The following is a 16,490-nucleotide window of genomic DNA, read 5'->3' on the forward strand; positions in this document are numbered from 1 at the left end:
TTCGTCACGGTTAATATTGTAACAGGCTTGTGCAGGGGGCGTGGGGTGTGGTGGAGTGCGGTTGGAGGGGATCATGGAGCGGGCCGAGACCTTAGGCTGTACCTTAGGCCTCTGTGGATTCCACTTCTTCTAATGGAAACCAAAGTGGGGCTGTTGTGGGTTTCTCTCCCACTCCCCACATATTTTTAAAAAAATTTGGTCACTCACTCCACGGCTGTTTGTGGGACACTGCTGTGTGAAACCTGCCTGCCATATTCTCCTACAAAATGCCCACAGCAACAGCATCTTACAGCATATCCTGTGAAGTACTTTGAGACTTCTCGATGAAGTGATAAGGTGCAATATCAAAATGCAAGGATTATTATTAAACAAAGGGCGCGCAAAGAGCGCATTTATATAGTGCCCAGTCTGGCGGGGCAGCATCTCGGAGCGCTTAACGGGTTCCGGTACTGTTAAGCCCTCCGAAACATTTCCACGCATGAAGGGCGCTATAAGTTTGATATTGCTGTTAAAACACTGGAGCCAGGTGGAGAGGCGCAGTGCGAGAGCACAAGAGCGGCAGAGAACTCAGGGTGGGGGAAAGGAAGGGGGGAGCCAAGCAGAAGAGGAGCTAAAAGATAGGGTTGGATATCCAGCCTCGCCACTGCAGTGTCCTTCACAGCACCAGCAAGCACCCATCCTCCCATTGGAGAAGTCCAGGAACTCCCTACTGGGATAGTGAGCTTAGTGTGGTCTGGGAGAGGAGCCCAAAAAGGTATAATGGGTGCTCCCACCGGTCATCATAATAATAATAATCCTTGCCAATGATCCCCCAAATAAAATTAGTCACTCACTTTGTGGCTGTTTGCGGGACATTTCTGTGCGCAAGTTGGCTGCTGTATTTGCTCACAAAATACACAGTCACTATACTTCATAGTCTAATGGTGAAGCACTTTTAGATGCCCTTCTGATGTGAAAGGCTCTATAACAAATGTAAGGATTATTATTATTATCATTATTATTATTATTTAATGTGGCACTTTATCATGTCATGAAGAAATAGCTCTTCACAGGATTATTTTACTTGTTTTAAAGGTGACACCGGTTNAAAAAATAAACAGTGCAAAAATATATACATAATACATATGCTTAAAGACCATCTGTACAATTCAGTGTAAACAATACCATGTCAAAGAACTCTCTGAAAACTATAATAAGATGTCACCAAACTCAAAACTGTACATCTGAGCGTGTTAATGGATATTGATGTTGTAGTACATTAAAGATATTGCTGTGTAAATGAGTCTTAACAGAGAAATTCAATATCAAATGTCGTCAATAATATTTTACCCACTATCCCATGTATTTTGCATGGTTCCCAAAGACAGTCAGACTTATTTTGAAAGCCTAGGGTACATTTCAATCAATTCTCCTTAAAACAAGATTTTATTTTCGTGGTTTGACAAGTCTTTTCTTTTCCTTTCTGTTAGTAAATTATACTAACAGAATAAAGTGGAGCAGTTTGGACTGGGAATGAAGTAGAGCAGTTTGGACTGGGAATAAAGTAGAGCAGTTTGGATATTTGTAACTCTTACAACGAAGAGATTAATACAATCACTCCAAGATTCTACCCTTTGCGTGGGCCGCTGTATAAATGCAAGCTGTTGATGTTACATAGAGAACCATTGAAATGTACAATAACAGCAACTTGCATTTATATAGCACCTTTCACATGGGGTAGAATCCTGGAGCGTTTCACAGTGGCAGAGACTGACCCCGAGCCAGTGGGAGAGGGAGGGGGGGAGGTGACCAAAGCACAATCAAAAAGGAAGCTCTTTAGGTGTGATTTGAAAGGGGGGCAAGGCGGAAGGATTGAGGGAGAGATTTCGAAAGCTTTGGAGCGTAGTGGCTAAAAGCACGGCCACCGATGGTGGGGCGGAGGGGGCCAGGGACGAACAGGAGGCTGGAGCTGGCCGAGCGGAGGCAGCAGGTGGTGGAGTGGGGGTAGGGGGTAAGCAAATCAGACAGGTAGGGATGTGCAAGGGCTTGATGGAATTTGGAAACAAGTGAGAGGATCTTGAAGTCGATCCGTTTAGTAATTGGGAGCCAGTGCAGCCTGGCAAGGAATGGTGTGACGGCAAGGACTGGTCTGACTGGTGTACAGCACAGAAGAAGACCATTCAGACCGCTATGTCTGTGGTGGCTCTTTTAAAGAACGATCCTTTCAATCCATTTGCCTGTCTTTTCCCCACGCCCCCCATTTTAAAGTTTAAAACCGGTGTTTAAGGGTTTTTTGTTTTGTTTTAAGAAGCCAATCTATCCACAAAACTGGGATTGACATCGTTAAGAGGAAAACTGGTTTAAAAAAAAACACTGAGCAATGTTGCTGCGCAAACAGCCCAGAGAGGAGGTTTCAAATCTTTTTAAATAAGTCGAAGCATAACTTAGAAGAGTGTAGACCTTGTGCACAATAGGATGAAATTAACTCTGTTTCAGAACGCATTCGATGAGATCCATCAAACCCATTATGAAATGCCTCCAAGTTACAAGGAGTAACATGGAACGTTACAGGAGGAAAGCAACAACAACAACTTGCATTTATAGAGCGCCCAGCACCTCGGAGCGCTTAACAGTGGCGGAGCCCGATGCCGAGCTAGGGGCAGGTAACTGTAGGCACAGTCGAAAAGCACGACCTGAAAACGGGGAAGGCGAAGGGATTGAGGGAGAAATTTCCACAGCTTCGGGGTGCAGTGGCTGTAAGCACGGCCGCCGATGGTGGGGCGGAGGATCCGTGGGACAAGGAGGAGGGCGGAGCCAGTCGAGCGAAGGCAGGGGGTAGTAGTGTATCTGGGAAAGGTAGCGGAACAGCAGGTAACGTGGCCCAAATAGTCCATGTCTACATCTGACATTACACACAAATACTATCCCAAACCCTTCTGTTCCCTTCTCGATCATGCCTCGAGATGTTTCAACGCGCTAAGATGTTGCATGAAAGACAAGCATTACACGAAAAGCATTATACAAATTGCAAGGATTATTATTATTACATTAATATCCAACCAAAGTAAACGCACTATATAAACGTAAATTGTATTGTATTCACGTGCCAGTACAATGCCACTCAAAACAAAACTCAATGCAAACGGTACGATTTTCATCATATTTTCATCAAGAAAGTTACACCAGCAAAAGAACATGCAACCAATTCACTTTACGGTATTATTCTATGAAGCACTTTGAGGTGTCTCGAGGGCGCGATAAGGCGTTATTTCAAATGCAAGGATTATTCTTATGGTTATTATATAAGTAGTTAGAACTTCCAAATAACAAACAGCAGAATCCACACACAGCTCCAAAACAAAAATTTCAACCCCCTCGATCCAAGGGAAAGGTCCACAGGTACAGCTGCATAAACCTTGTATCGAAATTCATAGTCAAAGACGACCACATAGCATCTATTGTACAGCAATCTGAATTATACAGCAGCACCCAGTTGTGCTGAACATTAGTTGCTTTGTGCTGTCAACTGTTCTCAAACCTTTGCCATAGATTCACGGCAGAATATATTTGGATCTCGCTGGCATTCATTTCCTCTGGCGCCAAACTATCGGTGGGTGAAACTGAGAAGTAACGCTGTACTGTTTCCATTTAATAACGTTCTGTCAGTTTTTGTCAACCGGCGGAGGGTAGGACCACTCGGGCTCATTGAGAATCGATAGGGAAGGAGTGCCTCATGCAGGAATTCTAAGTATCTTATTTAACAGCCGTTAAGTACTGTCAGATTCTCGACGATAATTTATCAGAGCACAAAACTAAACATTAGCATTCTAGGCGTTGTGAATCCATTGCTCTCGCCCGGCTGGTTGTCAGACTCCACCAACCTGAAGTGCTCCGGGGCGCTACCCAGAGTAAAGGGCGCTATATTAATGCAAGTTGTTGTTGCATTTATTAAATGGTATCATGTGAAAGACCGGTTTAACACCAAGTCGCGCGGCATTGAAGCCACTCGCGCGATTTTCTTTTTTTTTAAAATAAAAAAAATGGAAAAAAATTGAAGGTGAACACCGCGTTCGAAACATTCTCGCTGCTGTACACTGCCACGCTCGCTGAGAGGAGTTTTTATTTTCACAAGATTAATCTGCCAACAATTCATTTGCAAGATGAGGGCGTGTGGAAGGCAGGGAAGGGAGGAGGGAAGAAAGCAAAGTAAAAGTTAAAAGAAAATGCATCGGGAAACTTATTTCCACGCAGAAAGGGGACAATGATCTCCCTTGGGAAGAAATGCGCGTTTTCTAGTTTGGTAACTTGCTTATCTCGGCTGAATTGACAGATGGGTGAGATACAATGTGAGAGAACAACAAGAACAAAAAAAAGAGTCCATAAAAACAAACCCAGTGGGGATTCCAGCTTCAGCCGTGCTTTCGATCGCCCACCTACCACCCACTGGCTGTGGAGCAGAGGAGCCTCTGGCACAGGCTACAGTGAGGCAAGTTGTCAAGACATTCCTTTGGTCAGAGTCTAATGTAGGGAAGGTCCCAAAGGGGGAAGAGAAGGAGGAGGAGAGGTAGTTAACCCAGAAAAATAAGTGAAAGATGATTTTCATTAACTCTGGTACCAGATTAAATTGGTTGGAAAATAGCACGAGGGCCAAATATCATACGATAATTGATCCACAGCATTTATTTGCACAGCACTTTCCAACGACAGTCTCTTTTAATATGGTGTCGTTAGAGCTTATAGTGTAGTTGTTAGAGCACTCGCCTCCCAAGTGAGAGGACCCAGGTTTAATTTCCAGCTGGGGCGAAACCTTAGGCAAGTTCCCTTATGCCACACGCCTCTGTTTACCGAGTGGTAATCAGGAACCCAATTGTTATTCGATTGTCGGATTGCTTTCTGGGGGAAATAAATCCTAAAAAAAATTGGTCACTCAATCCACGATTGTTTGTGGAGCACTACTGTGTGCAATTGGCTGCCACGTTTCACCCATAAAAATACATAATCAAAACTTTAAAAACAATAATAATAATAATAATTTGGTCACTCAATTCGTGATTGTTTGGGGGAAATATACATTCACTTTACAGAAGCGCTTTGAGACATCTGAACAAATAAGGCGCTAAATCAAATACAAGGATTAATATTGTTAATATTGTGGATCCAATATTCCTGGTTTCATGCACTGAAGAAAATCCTATTTAAGAAATTAGTTAACGGAACGCTGGTTGAAATCATCTGACATTTTTCAAATGCTGTGTATTCCTTCGTGAACATTGTCCTATTCATAATCGATGCAATAATCATAATTTCATTGCTGCACGGTACTTTTAGAGCAGTGTTGACGCTTTTATTGTCTGAATACACCAGCACATGATTACTCTACAAATGAAAATAACGATGCCGCAACCTTTTTGCAATCACTCTACACTGTGAGCACAACTAAGTTTCAGCTGCACATCAGTGGCCAGGTTTTGTATTACTGATAGACGGACGTTTTATTAGATAAGGCATTTGTATGATAAATTAGACTGCTGACGGACAAGGCTTCTGAAGTCAGTTGGCTTTCGACTGAAACATGGTCAGATTTATTCTCTGTTGCTGTAACAACGGCTGAGTTTGTAACTAAAGACTACAAAACATTGCAGGGTATAATCTTCTACTGTTCTGACCCTTATTGAAACAAACATGCTTGCTAAGTAACGGGCCCGAATAAACCCACAAACATGCAATGAGACATCTGGATCAGCGATGTCCCATTGGACACAATGAAAGCCCATTTCTCTTGTTGTGTCCTGCAAATTCCCATTGCAGAAGTCTCATAGGTTTATTACATAAAGCCAAATGTTTTATTTTACACATGCCAGAAACATGCCAACGTGCAAGACCTTTACAAAATCAGTATGTTGCGTTAACTGTATTGGTTGCACATTTCCAACTTGAATTTCACTTTTCATTCAGAGCAACAACAAACAACCTGCATTTAGCATCTCAGAACTGAACAACGGCATAGTTTAACACTGAACCAGGTTGAAAGGGGAGGTGATCTCCTCTGAGAGCAATTTGAGCAATGCCCAAAATAAACCTTGTGTCGTAAAGATGTTTATTACATAGGACACTGGAGGAAATGTGTACTGTATGTGTGATAGGCAACTGTGCCATTAAACTGCAGATGGATCTATTAGAGAAACTGCATCTGATCCAGTTACTGGCTCCTCTACTCTGACAGACATAGAGCAAATCCAGTGGACAGCATAAACACACACACACACACACACACACGAGTCGATACTGAAATATACACCAGTTAAACAAAACCAGAAATGATTCAGTGGTTATGGATTCACCAAATGACTGCGATTTGTTATGTCCTGCCACGAGAAGCTGGCAAGAACTGATGAATAGCATCTTTATATTAATGCAGACTATTGTCCATTCAAAGCATTTGTAGGCGTTTGGCAACATACTACCCAGGGGCTACACGTTGCAGTGTATCCTGTGAAGGGTTTTGAGACATCCTCCCGATGTGAAAGAAGCTACAATAACAAATGCAAGGATTATTATTTATTCTATGGAGGAGATATCGCTGCATCGTGAGCAAACTGGTTCCAACACTAAACCAGAGCTTCTAGTGGCAAGGCATTGGAAAGATACTACCTAAGCCTTTAAATACATTGCCAAAGTACTGACCAACAACAACAACAGCAACAAATTAAATTTCTATAGCGCCTTTCATGTCAGGGGGACGTCCCAAGACGCTGGACAGTCAAGGATTCGCACCCGAGCTGGTGGTTGGGATTAGGAGGAGTGAAGGGTAGGAAGGTGACCAAAGGCGTGGTCAAAGAGGAGGGACTTGAGATAGGTTTTGAAGGAGGCAAGGAAGGGGGCGACTGTTCTGTGGCCTTTGGATGTCATGGATTGCCATATCTCTTCGTATTTTGCTTTAAACTACATCCAACCTCTTCATTGCAGTTTCACAAGATTGGTTTCAATGAGAAAGGCTCTTTGGCTCATCCAATTTTGTCCCTCCAGAACATTCATCTACCATGGTCCCCCATTGCAGCAGCGAGCTTTTTCAATGAGTTATATTCCAGCCTCTACCACCTTTCCTAGCAACCTGTTCCAGTCATTGATTATTCTCTGAGTATAGAAAAATGTCCTGCTGTCTGCCCTGAAATTGTCCTTTCCAACTCTAAACCTATGTCCTCTTGTTGTCTTGTTGCATCCTAAAGTATTGATCTGGGTTTTTATCAAGCCTATTTAAAATTTTATGCAACTCTATGATTTTATACATCTCTGAGTTATCTTCTCTCAAGAATGAACAGTCCTTGCTTGTCTAATTGTTGTTCATAGCTCATTCCTCAAACAGTGGGGTTCATAAAAACCTACTGATGTTAGTTAAGAGATTCTGCCACTCATTTCTACATAATTCATTCATCTTTCCAACAATGTACTAACGTAAGAAGAAACAATAATAATCCTTGCATTTCACCAGAGTGCTTTTCATGTCACAGAACATCTCAAAGGGTTTCGCAGGATTTACTGTAAAGTGAAACGACCATTTTGTAGATGAACTGATATAATTATGGTCCAAGCAGTCATCATACACTTGAACCAAAATTAGTTTATGATGAGGAAAATGAAAATGTCAGGCGTAAACAAACCGAATGCACATTGCCATCTGATACACTGCGTGTCAGCCTGGCTCAGTTAGCAGCAAAAAAGGCACAAATACAACCAAACAAACACGATACATACACACTAATGCACAGGCACATGAACACACATCACACATGCATACAACACAGCGTTCCAGATAATAAGCATCCTTGGATTTGACATAGCTCCCTATCACATAATCGAAAAAGCTTCACAGGATTTTATAGTAATGTGTTGTGACTGTGCATTTTGTGGACGAACACGAGAGCCAATTTGCAAACAGCAATGTCCCGCAAAAAAGCCATGAAGCCAATGACCGATTTTATCTATTTTATTTACAATCATTTACTAATTGATTTATGTTATTTTATAATAAAACACTTTGTTTAAAAAAACACTCGTTATCTTTCCTGTCTTTTAAAAAAAAACTGCTAAGACAACAGCTGTTATTGAACCTTAACATCATTACATTCCTCTAAGCAATGACCCTAAACCACTATTATTTCTCATAAAATGTATCTATACTATAGCTCCACAGTGGTCTGGCATCTGCATTTGGGTCCGTGGGACAGCCAGCGTACCAGGAATTACAAAGGTTTAGTGTGGGAATAAAATAGTTGACAGTAGCCACTACACAGATGTAAAAGTCACCCTGTCACTCTCCTAAACCCCTGTCAATCACTGAAACACAGTAACCAGGACACCCTGCAGCCAAAAGCCAACCACTCTGCTGGCTGCCCGTCTTCTCATAAAAACCTCACTGCAGGAAGTAGGGTGGACGTGCTACCTGGGAATGCGAGGGCTATGAGAAGCTCAACACTAGGCCTCAGCTTAAACAAACAACTGGGGAATGCTCCTTTAAAAGAGACGCGCTGTGGACTCGCAGCTCAATCGGATGGCAGGACAATGGAATCAGCAATAGAATTAACATCCAATTTGTATCAATTCCCGTCAGGCCGAGGACAGCCGTGTTATCTGTACTGTTGAGGGACACAGCGCTGTCATTTCCAACGACTAAAGAAGCACCAGGCTACCTTGTGCCTATTGTTCCTATATAAGGATTGCAATGCTGTCAGTTGTTCAGTCAATAATGGGGCACATTTTTACCTTCGAATGCTTGATTGACAATACCCTGGGAGATGTCACTGTTGCTGTAGCTGTCATTGTAGTACACAAGGGCATTCAGGCTGCCTTGGGGGCTGCTTTTCAGGTGTTCTAGGCAGCTTTGAATGTGTCGGAAGGACGGCCTCTTGTGGGGTTCACGTGCCCAACACTTTAGCATCAGCTGGTGGCTGTTTGGGGACAAGGAAAGTTGAACACTGTGGATGAGGGGAAAAAAGGCTAACTTCATTACTCAAAAGGACCATGTGTGGAATGTCAAACTTTATAATAGAATTGACAGCTTTTCACTGTGTTTTTTTCCCCACCCGATAATCACAAAAGGTTCTTTGACAGTTATAAAATGGGCCTTTGTTTATTTCATTTAGCAGCACTGCATACATTTGGAAATGCTCCGCATTAGTCACATTCCAGTGACCGCCACACTCTGAGACCTCAGCCAAAGAATTTCACTGGAAGTGAGCAGTATGTTGAGAGGAAACTTTGCAAACTTAATCAGTGCAAATTAAGTCCTTCTGAGCATTAGAAGTTCTCGGCGATCGGTATGCATATAACGCATAACAAAATACTAGATCCCCTCCTCAAAAAAATTGGGAATTTCACAATACCACAACATCCTGACATCTTAACCCCCCATAAAAACTCACTGCCTTGTGGTCGGCATGTTCTGAAATCTAACTGGGATAACCATAACTATGCCAGAGGTTAGGCTCGAAAGGTCAAGGCAAAGCAAAGGATTATTTGTGCAAAATTACACTTTCCAGAAAAATTAAGGGATAAACAAAAAGCAAAAACACACTCTCCATGCAATTTATCACGTGGTTGAAATGTCCCAAAGTGCTTCAGGGGATTTTTATTGTAAAATGCAGGTGAGTGTTTATTTTGTAGAAATGAACATTATTGCATGACGATGCTCATTAAGAAATCATACCTTTACATTTCCTCACTGAAATGCGGAAAAAAGAAAATATATATATGAAAATGTTAAGTATTATTGCTAACTACCAAATTGAAAGATAGACAGTGGGAGACAATATATAGTTTGGGACACGACACGTCAAGCGACTGCCGGGATGGTGGAAGGCGAACCAGATGAACCTTGGTCTTCTTTTGCCTAGCAAATTCTTATGTCCTTGTGAGGCACTCAGTATTTCATAACCCGTGATTCTATACAGACATGTCAGCCTGGTTCAGTTAGCAGCAGTCTCACTTCCGAGTTAGAAGATTGTGGGTGGAAGCCCCACATCAGGACTTTGAACTCAGATAGTTCGTGTTGACACTCCCGTGAAGTGTTTGGGGGCGTTCTGCATTGTCGGAGGTACCGTCCTTATGATGAGCCGTTAAACCGAAGTCCCGTCTGTCTGTTCGGGTGGACATTAAAGATCCTGTGGCACTAATTGAAAAGAGAGAGGAGTTTCTCCCGCTGCCGTGCCTCATGCATGAAACGCTTGTTAGGGTTGCAGCAGATGCTCGTGGAATTTTCCCCGGTGGAGGAAGAAAACCAAAAAATACAGAGCATTGCATCAACTTTCATAAAAGCAGCACCATATCCCAGCAGTTGTAAGATACACAGGTAGCTGTTAAGATGTGAAATGCCCTGTCATGTAAGCTGGTAGAGGTAGAGTGCACGGTGAGCTTCAAGAGTACTGTAACAATAATAACCCTTGCATTTGATATACAGTAGCACCTTTCACATCAACGGGACGCCTCCAGGCATTTCACAGGATATACTGTATCTTGTGAGCAAAAATCAGTTGCACGCACACATAGCAGTGTCCCACAAACATCCATGGAGTTAGTGACCAATCTTATGTGGGAGATTGTTGGCCAGGACATCTGGAGAGAGAAATGTCCTTCTCTTTTTGAATAGTTCTACGGGACCTTTAACGTCCAGCTGAACAGGCAGACGGGACTTTGGTTTAACGTCACATCCAAAGGACAGCACCTCCGCCAATGCAACACACCCCCAGCATCGCATTGCAGTGTGAGCTTAGACTATGTGATTCCAAGTGCCAACGTGGGGCATGAAGCCACAACCTTCTTATTCAGAGGTGAGAGCCAGGCTGACACAGTACACAACTATAGGAAGGATAGTGGTTTGAAGGGGTATGAGGAAAGGGTGGGCCAGTGGGATTGAATGTGCATCTTGCTCTGAGAGGCTGGATGAGCTGAATGGTTTCCTTCAGCTCTCGAAATTTCTGCAACACTACAATTTTACAATAACCCTTCATAGATGGAGCATCAGCTCACAACTTTTACCGGCGAGCACAACAGGAGGTGGGGTAAGGTGATTGCGCTGTGCTGTCCAGTGCAATCAGATGGGAAACGATCTAAAACAGTGCAACACATGCCTCAAAACAAAATAATTTCCACTGGAATCAATTTCTCATGTATAGATATACAGTACATATATATATATATAAAAATACAATTTTCGTAGCCAAGTAAAACAATGTGGGTTCCAAGCCATGTGGAGTGTCAAAGATACCCAGAGCCAAGAATCCAAGGGTGACTAAACTAATATTTTTGCTGCTTTATCTCATAACTAGAGGTTAACTGACCCTGTGTACGGGTAGATCATGGCCAACAAATGTGTCGGCAATTTGGACATTTTGTTGAGCAGTTCACCGAGTTGGTTGACGTGTGGGGTTGAGTTGTAACAGGGTTGGGATATTTGCTGACAAATTCATAGAGCAGTTAAACTAGTCTTCAAACATTTGCAAACACAACATGGCAGCTCAAGTTTCGATGATTTCAGCTGAGCCTGGAAGTGTACCAACACATTTTGTGCATGAGCTTTTCTAAGATCTCACACACACACATACATGCATGCATACACAGACACACATCCAGACGGAGAGAGAGACACACACACACACACACTCCGACCGACACACACACACTCCGACCAACAAACACACACTCCGACCGACACACACACACTCCGACCGACCGACACACACACACACACACACACTCACACACACTTGCACACACACACAGAACACAGACAGAGAGACAAACACACACAGACAGAGAGAGAGAGAGACACACACACACAAACACACAGGGCTCCACAATCCAAACAAGTGTCAGCAAACCACCATCATAGCTGAGCCTTAAGTCACTGTGCCCCTAAACTCTGGAACCACCTGTATCCATCATCTCGCCCCTTCTCTATCTGTCTTTAAATCCCACTTTAAAACCTATCCCCTACGGACTGCACCTATGATGGTCACCTCCCCCCTTCCCTTTTTTCCTTGCTCGGCCCAGCCCGCCACTGTGAAACGCTCATTGTGTAGAATGTTATCCTACACAAAGGGTGCTGTTAACCTATCAGATTACAACTTATTTCGTTCTCTTAATAGAACTAATCTGCTCGGCAAAGGAAGCAGATCATCAACTTGATGTGAACGTGGTGACTGGAGCCTATAAATAGCAGCAAAGTTCAGGTCAGCAGGTGATCTTTCAGTGGCTTATTAGTTACCAGCGACAAATTGGCCGAAAAGCAACGTGGAAAGTCTTGTTCATTTCTCTCCCGACATGAACAACCCAGAAGAGAAATGACAAGTCAAAGGCATTCCAAATGTGAACGTCTTTAAACTTGAGGCAGGCAATCTGTATATAATGAGCACATAAAAACGGCTGAACCAAAAGTTGGGTTTGTTCGTTGATGGTAAATCAATTTATGCAAGTATATTGTAAGATTGACCATCTGTATGCATTTAGATTGTTGGAAGTTTTCAAAGCGTGGCCAAAATAAATACACAGCTGCAATGAATTTGAGCAAGCAACTTTCTCTATTAAAGTATATATATATATTACATATTAAAAAATACATCTAATGTGGAGTGAGATGCCATGCACACAATTGGTTCTGCACCTATCCCGTTTCAAGATTAATCGACAAACGGTCTAATGTGGCCATTTGGAGATGCAGAGTTTAGTTTGAGCTGCATTTAGTTTGATGTGAACTGTGAACTCACAGTCCAGGCTGACACTACCAATGCAGTGCTGGGGGAGCGATGCATTGACAGAGGTGCCATCCTTTGAATGAGACGTTAAACTGAGGTCTGTTCAGGCGGATCATCATGACGTTATTTGAAAACTATTTCTCCTGGTATCCCGGTCAACAATCCTCCGCATAAAATTGATCGACGATTGTGAGGCATTGCTGTGTGAAAATTGGCTACAGTATTCATCCTAAAAAATACACAGGCACTACACTTTACCATATATTTTGTGAAACACTTTGAAATTCCCCTCAGAACGGGAAAGGCACTACATCAAATGCAGGTTGTATTATCTTAATTGTGTTCTCATTTCTCTGCGTTTGAACTAGGAATGATACATTTCAATGCATTGTAACGTATGTTCACACATCTCCTCACGAGGGCAGTTAAATCGCGTCCCAGTGGTTTTCTGCTTTGAAAAGCCCACACCAGTTCATTATTCAATTCATTTCCAGTGCACTAGCTTCTCATAAGAGCATGCCAACATATCTGACCTGAGATGTACAAGCTGTGGATTCCTCACAGAAAGGAGGCATATGAAACGCGAGAAGTGACGTGCAAGAGAATATTCAGAATTCAGGGATTTGTGAACCTGAAGGTCCAACCCCAAATCCATTGACTATTAAGAAACACAGATTGAAAAGCAACAGAACCTGGACAGACACAGTAATCTGCAAGTCTCGCAGCAAAGTAATGTGGCTTCTCTCTCCCTCACCCGCACCTAACGTTTACTGCACAAAAGAATCAACAACAACAACTTGCATTTATAAAGCACCCTTCACGCTGAATGATGTCTCGGAGCGCTTAAATCAATACCAAAACAAGTCACAATCCGCGTTAAATTTGCACCAGTAATAATAATATAATCCATGCATTCGATATAGTGCCTTTCCCATCACGAGGACATCTCAAAGTGCTTCACAGAATTCACTGTAAAGTGGAGTGACTGGGTATTGTTGTGGGAAAACTTGGCGGCTAACTCACCCACATCAATGTCCCACAAACAGCCATGAATGATCAATTTTACGTGGAGGACTGTTGGCCAAAACGCCAGCGTAAATGTCCAGCTGTTCACACAGTCGAGACCTCTATTGAATGTTTCAGATGCAAGAATTATTATCATCCACATCTCCAACAATGCAGCACATCCATAGCACTCTACTGAAGTGACAACCTAGACTATATGAGTTCCAAATCCCGACGTGGGACTTGAACCTACAACACTCTCAGAAGTAAGAGTGCTACCAATTGAGCCAGGCTGACAGAGCACCACATGATTAATTAATGCTAATGGTTATTTTTCTCTTTCATTTTCCTGTAGCTTTATAATTGTTTATTTGACAGGTTAAAAACTTCAATGCACGCAGGTGAAAATCATCAATCATATTCAGCATGTTTAAATTCTTACCAGCCACGTCCAACTTTCTCTCCAAAAGTAAATTGAAAAGTTGCAGCACTAAACATTTTACGAGGGCTCATATGTTCACAGAGACCTATAAGTAATCACTCATTCAAGTTCAAGGTATTCTTTCCCTTGTGTGAACAACAATTTAGCTCACTCACTAAATTTAGCTGCTATCTCAGTTCATTGTGGATTCCTGCAGTGTATTGGTTAGAACACTCGTCTTGCAAGTGAGGGGAACCGGGTTCGATTCCTGAGCAAGGCGAAACCTTTGGCAGGTTTCCTTACTCCACACACCTCTGTTTACCCGGCAGTAAGTAGGAATCCGGTTGTTAAGTCGATTGGCGGATCGCTTTCTGGGGATCATAACCCCTAAATAAAAAATAGGTCGCTCAATCCACAACTGTTTGTGGGACATTGCAGTGTGCAAATGGCTGCCGCATTTCACCCACAAAATATACAGTCAATCCACTTTACAATATATTCTGTTGAGTTGTCTCACTGATGTGCTAAATAAAGCTCTATATCAAATGCAAGGATTATTATATTATTAAATCCTGTGAAGCGCTTTGAGACATTCTCCCAACGTGAAAAGTGCTGTATCTTATTCAAGGATTATTATTTATTTATTTGTAGCAATTTGCAATGGCCCAATTGTAGTTGGGTATAATAATGCTTACATTTGATTCTGTAAATTGCTGTAAATTAAACACTGGGCCATTGTTTAAGATCATTGACATCAATCTAATATCTTTTGCCGACATCACGCAATAACTAATATCAGTGAAGAGCTTTATTATTGCGGAATGCTCCACTCACAAACATGTAGACTCTTTTTCTTGCGAATCATGCACACACCTAGATTGATACTTAGTGAACCTCCTTTAAAAAAAAGAGGCTAAATGAAAATGTTGCAAGAACACATAAAGGTGAACTTCCCCCAACAACACTTCAGTGGATTTACAATCACAAATGCAATTTGTATCAAACTGGCTCAGTGGTAGCACTCTCGCCTCCGAATCAATAGGTTGTGGGTTCAAGACACACATCGGCACTTGGAATCACACAGTCTAAGATGACACTCTAACCCAGCGCTGAGGGTGTGTTGCATTGTGTGTTGGAGTTGCCGTACTTCAGATGATACATTCAATCAAGGTCCCGTCTGACGGTTCAGGTGGACGTTAAAGATCCTGTGACACTATTTGAAAAAAAGAGGGAAATTTCCCTCAGTGTCCTGGCCAACAACAGCCCCCCATCCCAAATAAAATTGGTCACTCACTCGATGGCTATTTGTGGGCACTGCTGTGCAAACTGGCTCCCCTGTTACACCCACCAAATGCACAGTCAATCTTCTTTACAGTATATGCTGTGAAGTGATGACGTGACAAGGCACTATATCATAATGCAAGGATTTTTATACCTTACATTTATACAGAGCATTTCACCTTGGGAGAACATCTCAAAGCGCTTCACAAGATACACTGTGTGAAGTGGAATGTAGTGACTGTGTATTTTGGAGTTTCCTGCAGGACGACTGGAAGCAGAGCTGGGGAGGGGTGGAGGGGGCGGGGATGGGGGAGGGAAGCAGGTTAAGGAGGCAGAGTGGGGAGGGAAGTGACCGAGAGCACAGTTAAAAGGATAGGTATTATGGCAGGGCTTGGAGGCAGGGAGGGAGGAAGAACGGATGGGACAAGATGGAAGGACTCCGAGATGAAGTTCCAAAGTGCTGAGGGTGGAATGATCACAAGATAGCTCAAAGCTCCACCCACCCCACCAATAGTGGGTGCAAAAGATCAAAAATAAAATAATGAGGAGTTTTACAAGCGAAGTAAGCAAGTGCTTTGCAGGAAAGCAAACGGCTGGCTCCTATCTGCACACCACTCGTTTCCATTTTCAAACCCTTAGATCGGTACATGAGCTAACAGGTGCATTCTCCCCTCTGCTACTAAACTTTGTGCATAGTCGCATGGCATTTGCTATAAAGAAATACACTAATTGCCGTCTAAACCCTAACCATTTCCCCCCGTCCCCCCTCCCTCATCACCACTCTGCAAACCGTCAACAACCAAATCCACTTGAATGAAAGGTACGGTTAACAGCTAACGACTGACCACCTTCTAAAATCACAGAAAATGCGCATTTATTATTTTTATCCTTTCGCTTCCTAGGAAAACAAATATGTATTTTTTTTAAGAAAAGAATCCTTGAGTAGCCCATCTGGCACTGGTAAAAAAAAATTAAATGGAGCATAATGGTTAAAACAAAGAACAAAGTTAATACAAGCAGTGTCATTACAGAGAGCTGAACTTCAGCCAGTATAGCGA

The 16,490-nt window shown here is 42.6% G+C and overlaps 1 protein-coding gene across 1 annotated transcript in view; it reads right to left on the reverse strand.

Annotated features, from left to right (window-relative positions):
- LOC103180093 (proto-oncogene tyrosine-protein kinase ROS-like) overlaps nucleotides 1-16,490 on the reverse strand; it is a 79,857-nt gene that overhangs the window by 6,547 nt on the left and 56,820 nt on the right. The window contains exon 39 of the mRNA XM_042334030.1: nucleotides 8,740-8,917. Within this exon, the coding sequence (XP_042189964.1) occupies nucleotides 8,740-8,917 (178 nt within the window). The remainder of the gene's footprint in view (nucleotides 1-8,739; nucleotides 8,918-16,490) is intronic.

Source organism: Callorhinchus milii, unplaced genomic scaffold, assembly GCF_018977255.1.
Source record: "Callorhinchus milii isolate IMCB2004 unplaced genomic scaffold, IMCB_Cmil_1.0 Scaffold4, whole genome shotgun sequence".
NCBI classification, from domain to species: Eukaryota; Metazoa; Chordata; class Chondrichthyes; order Chimaeriformes; family Callorhinchidae; genus Callorhinchus; species Callorhinchus milii.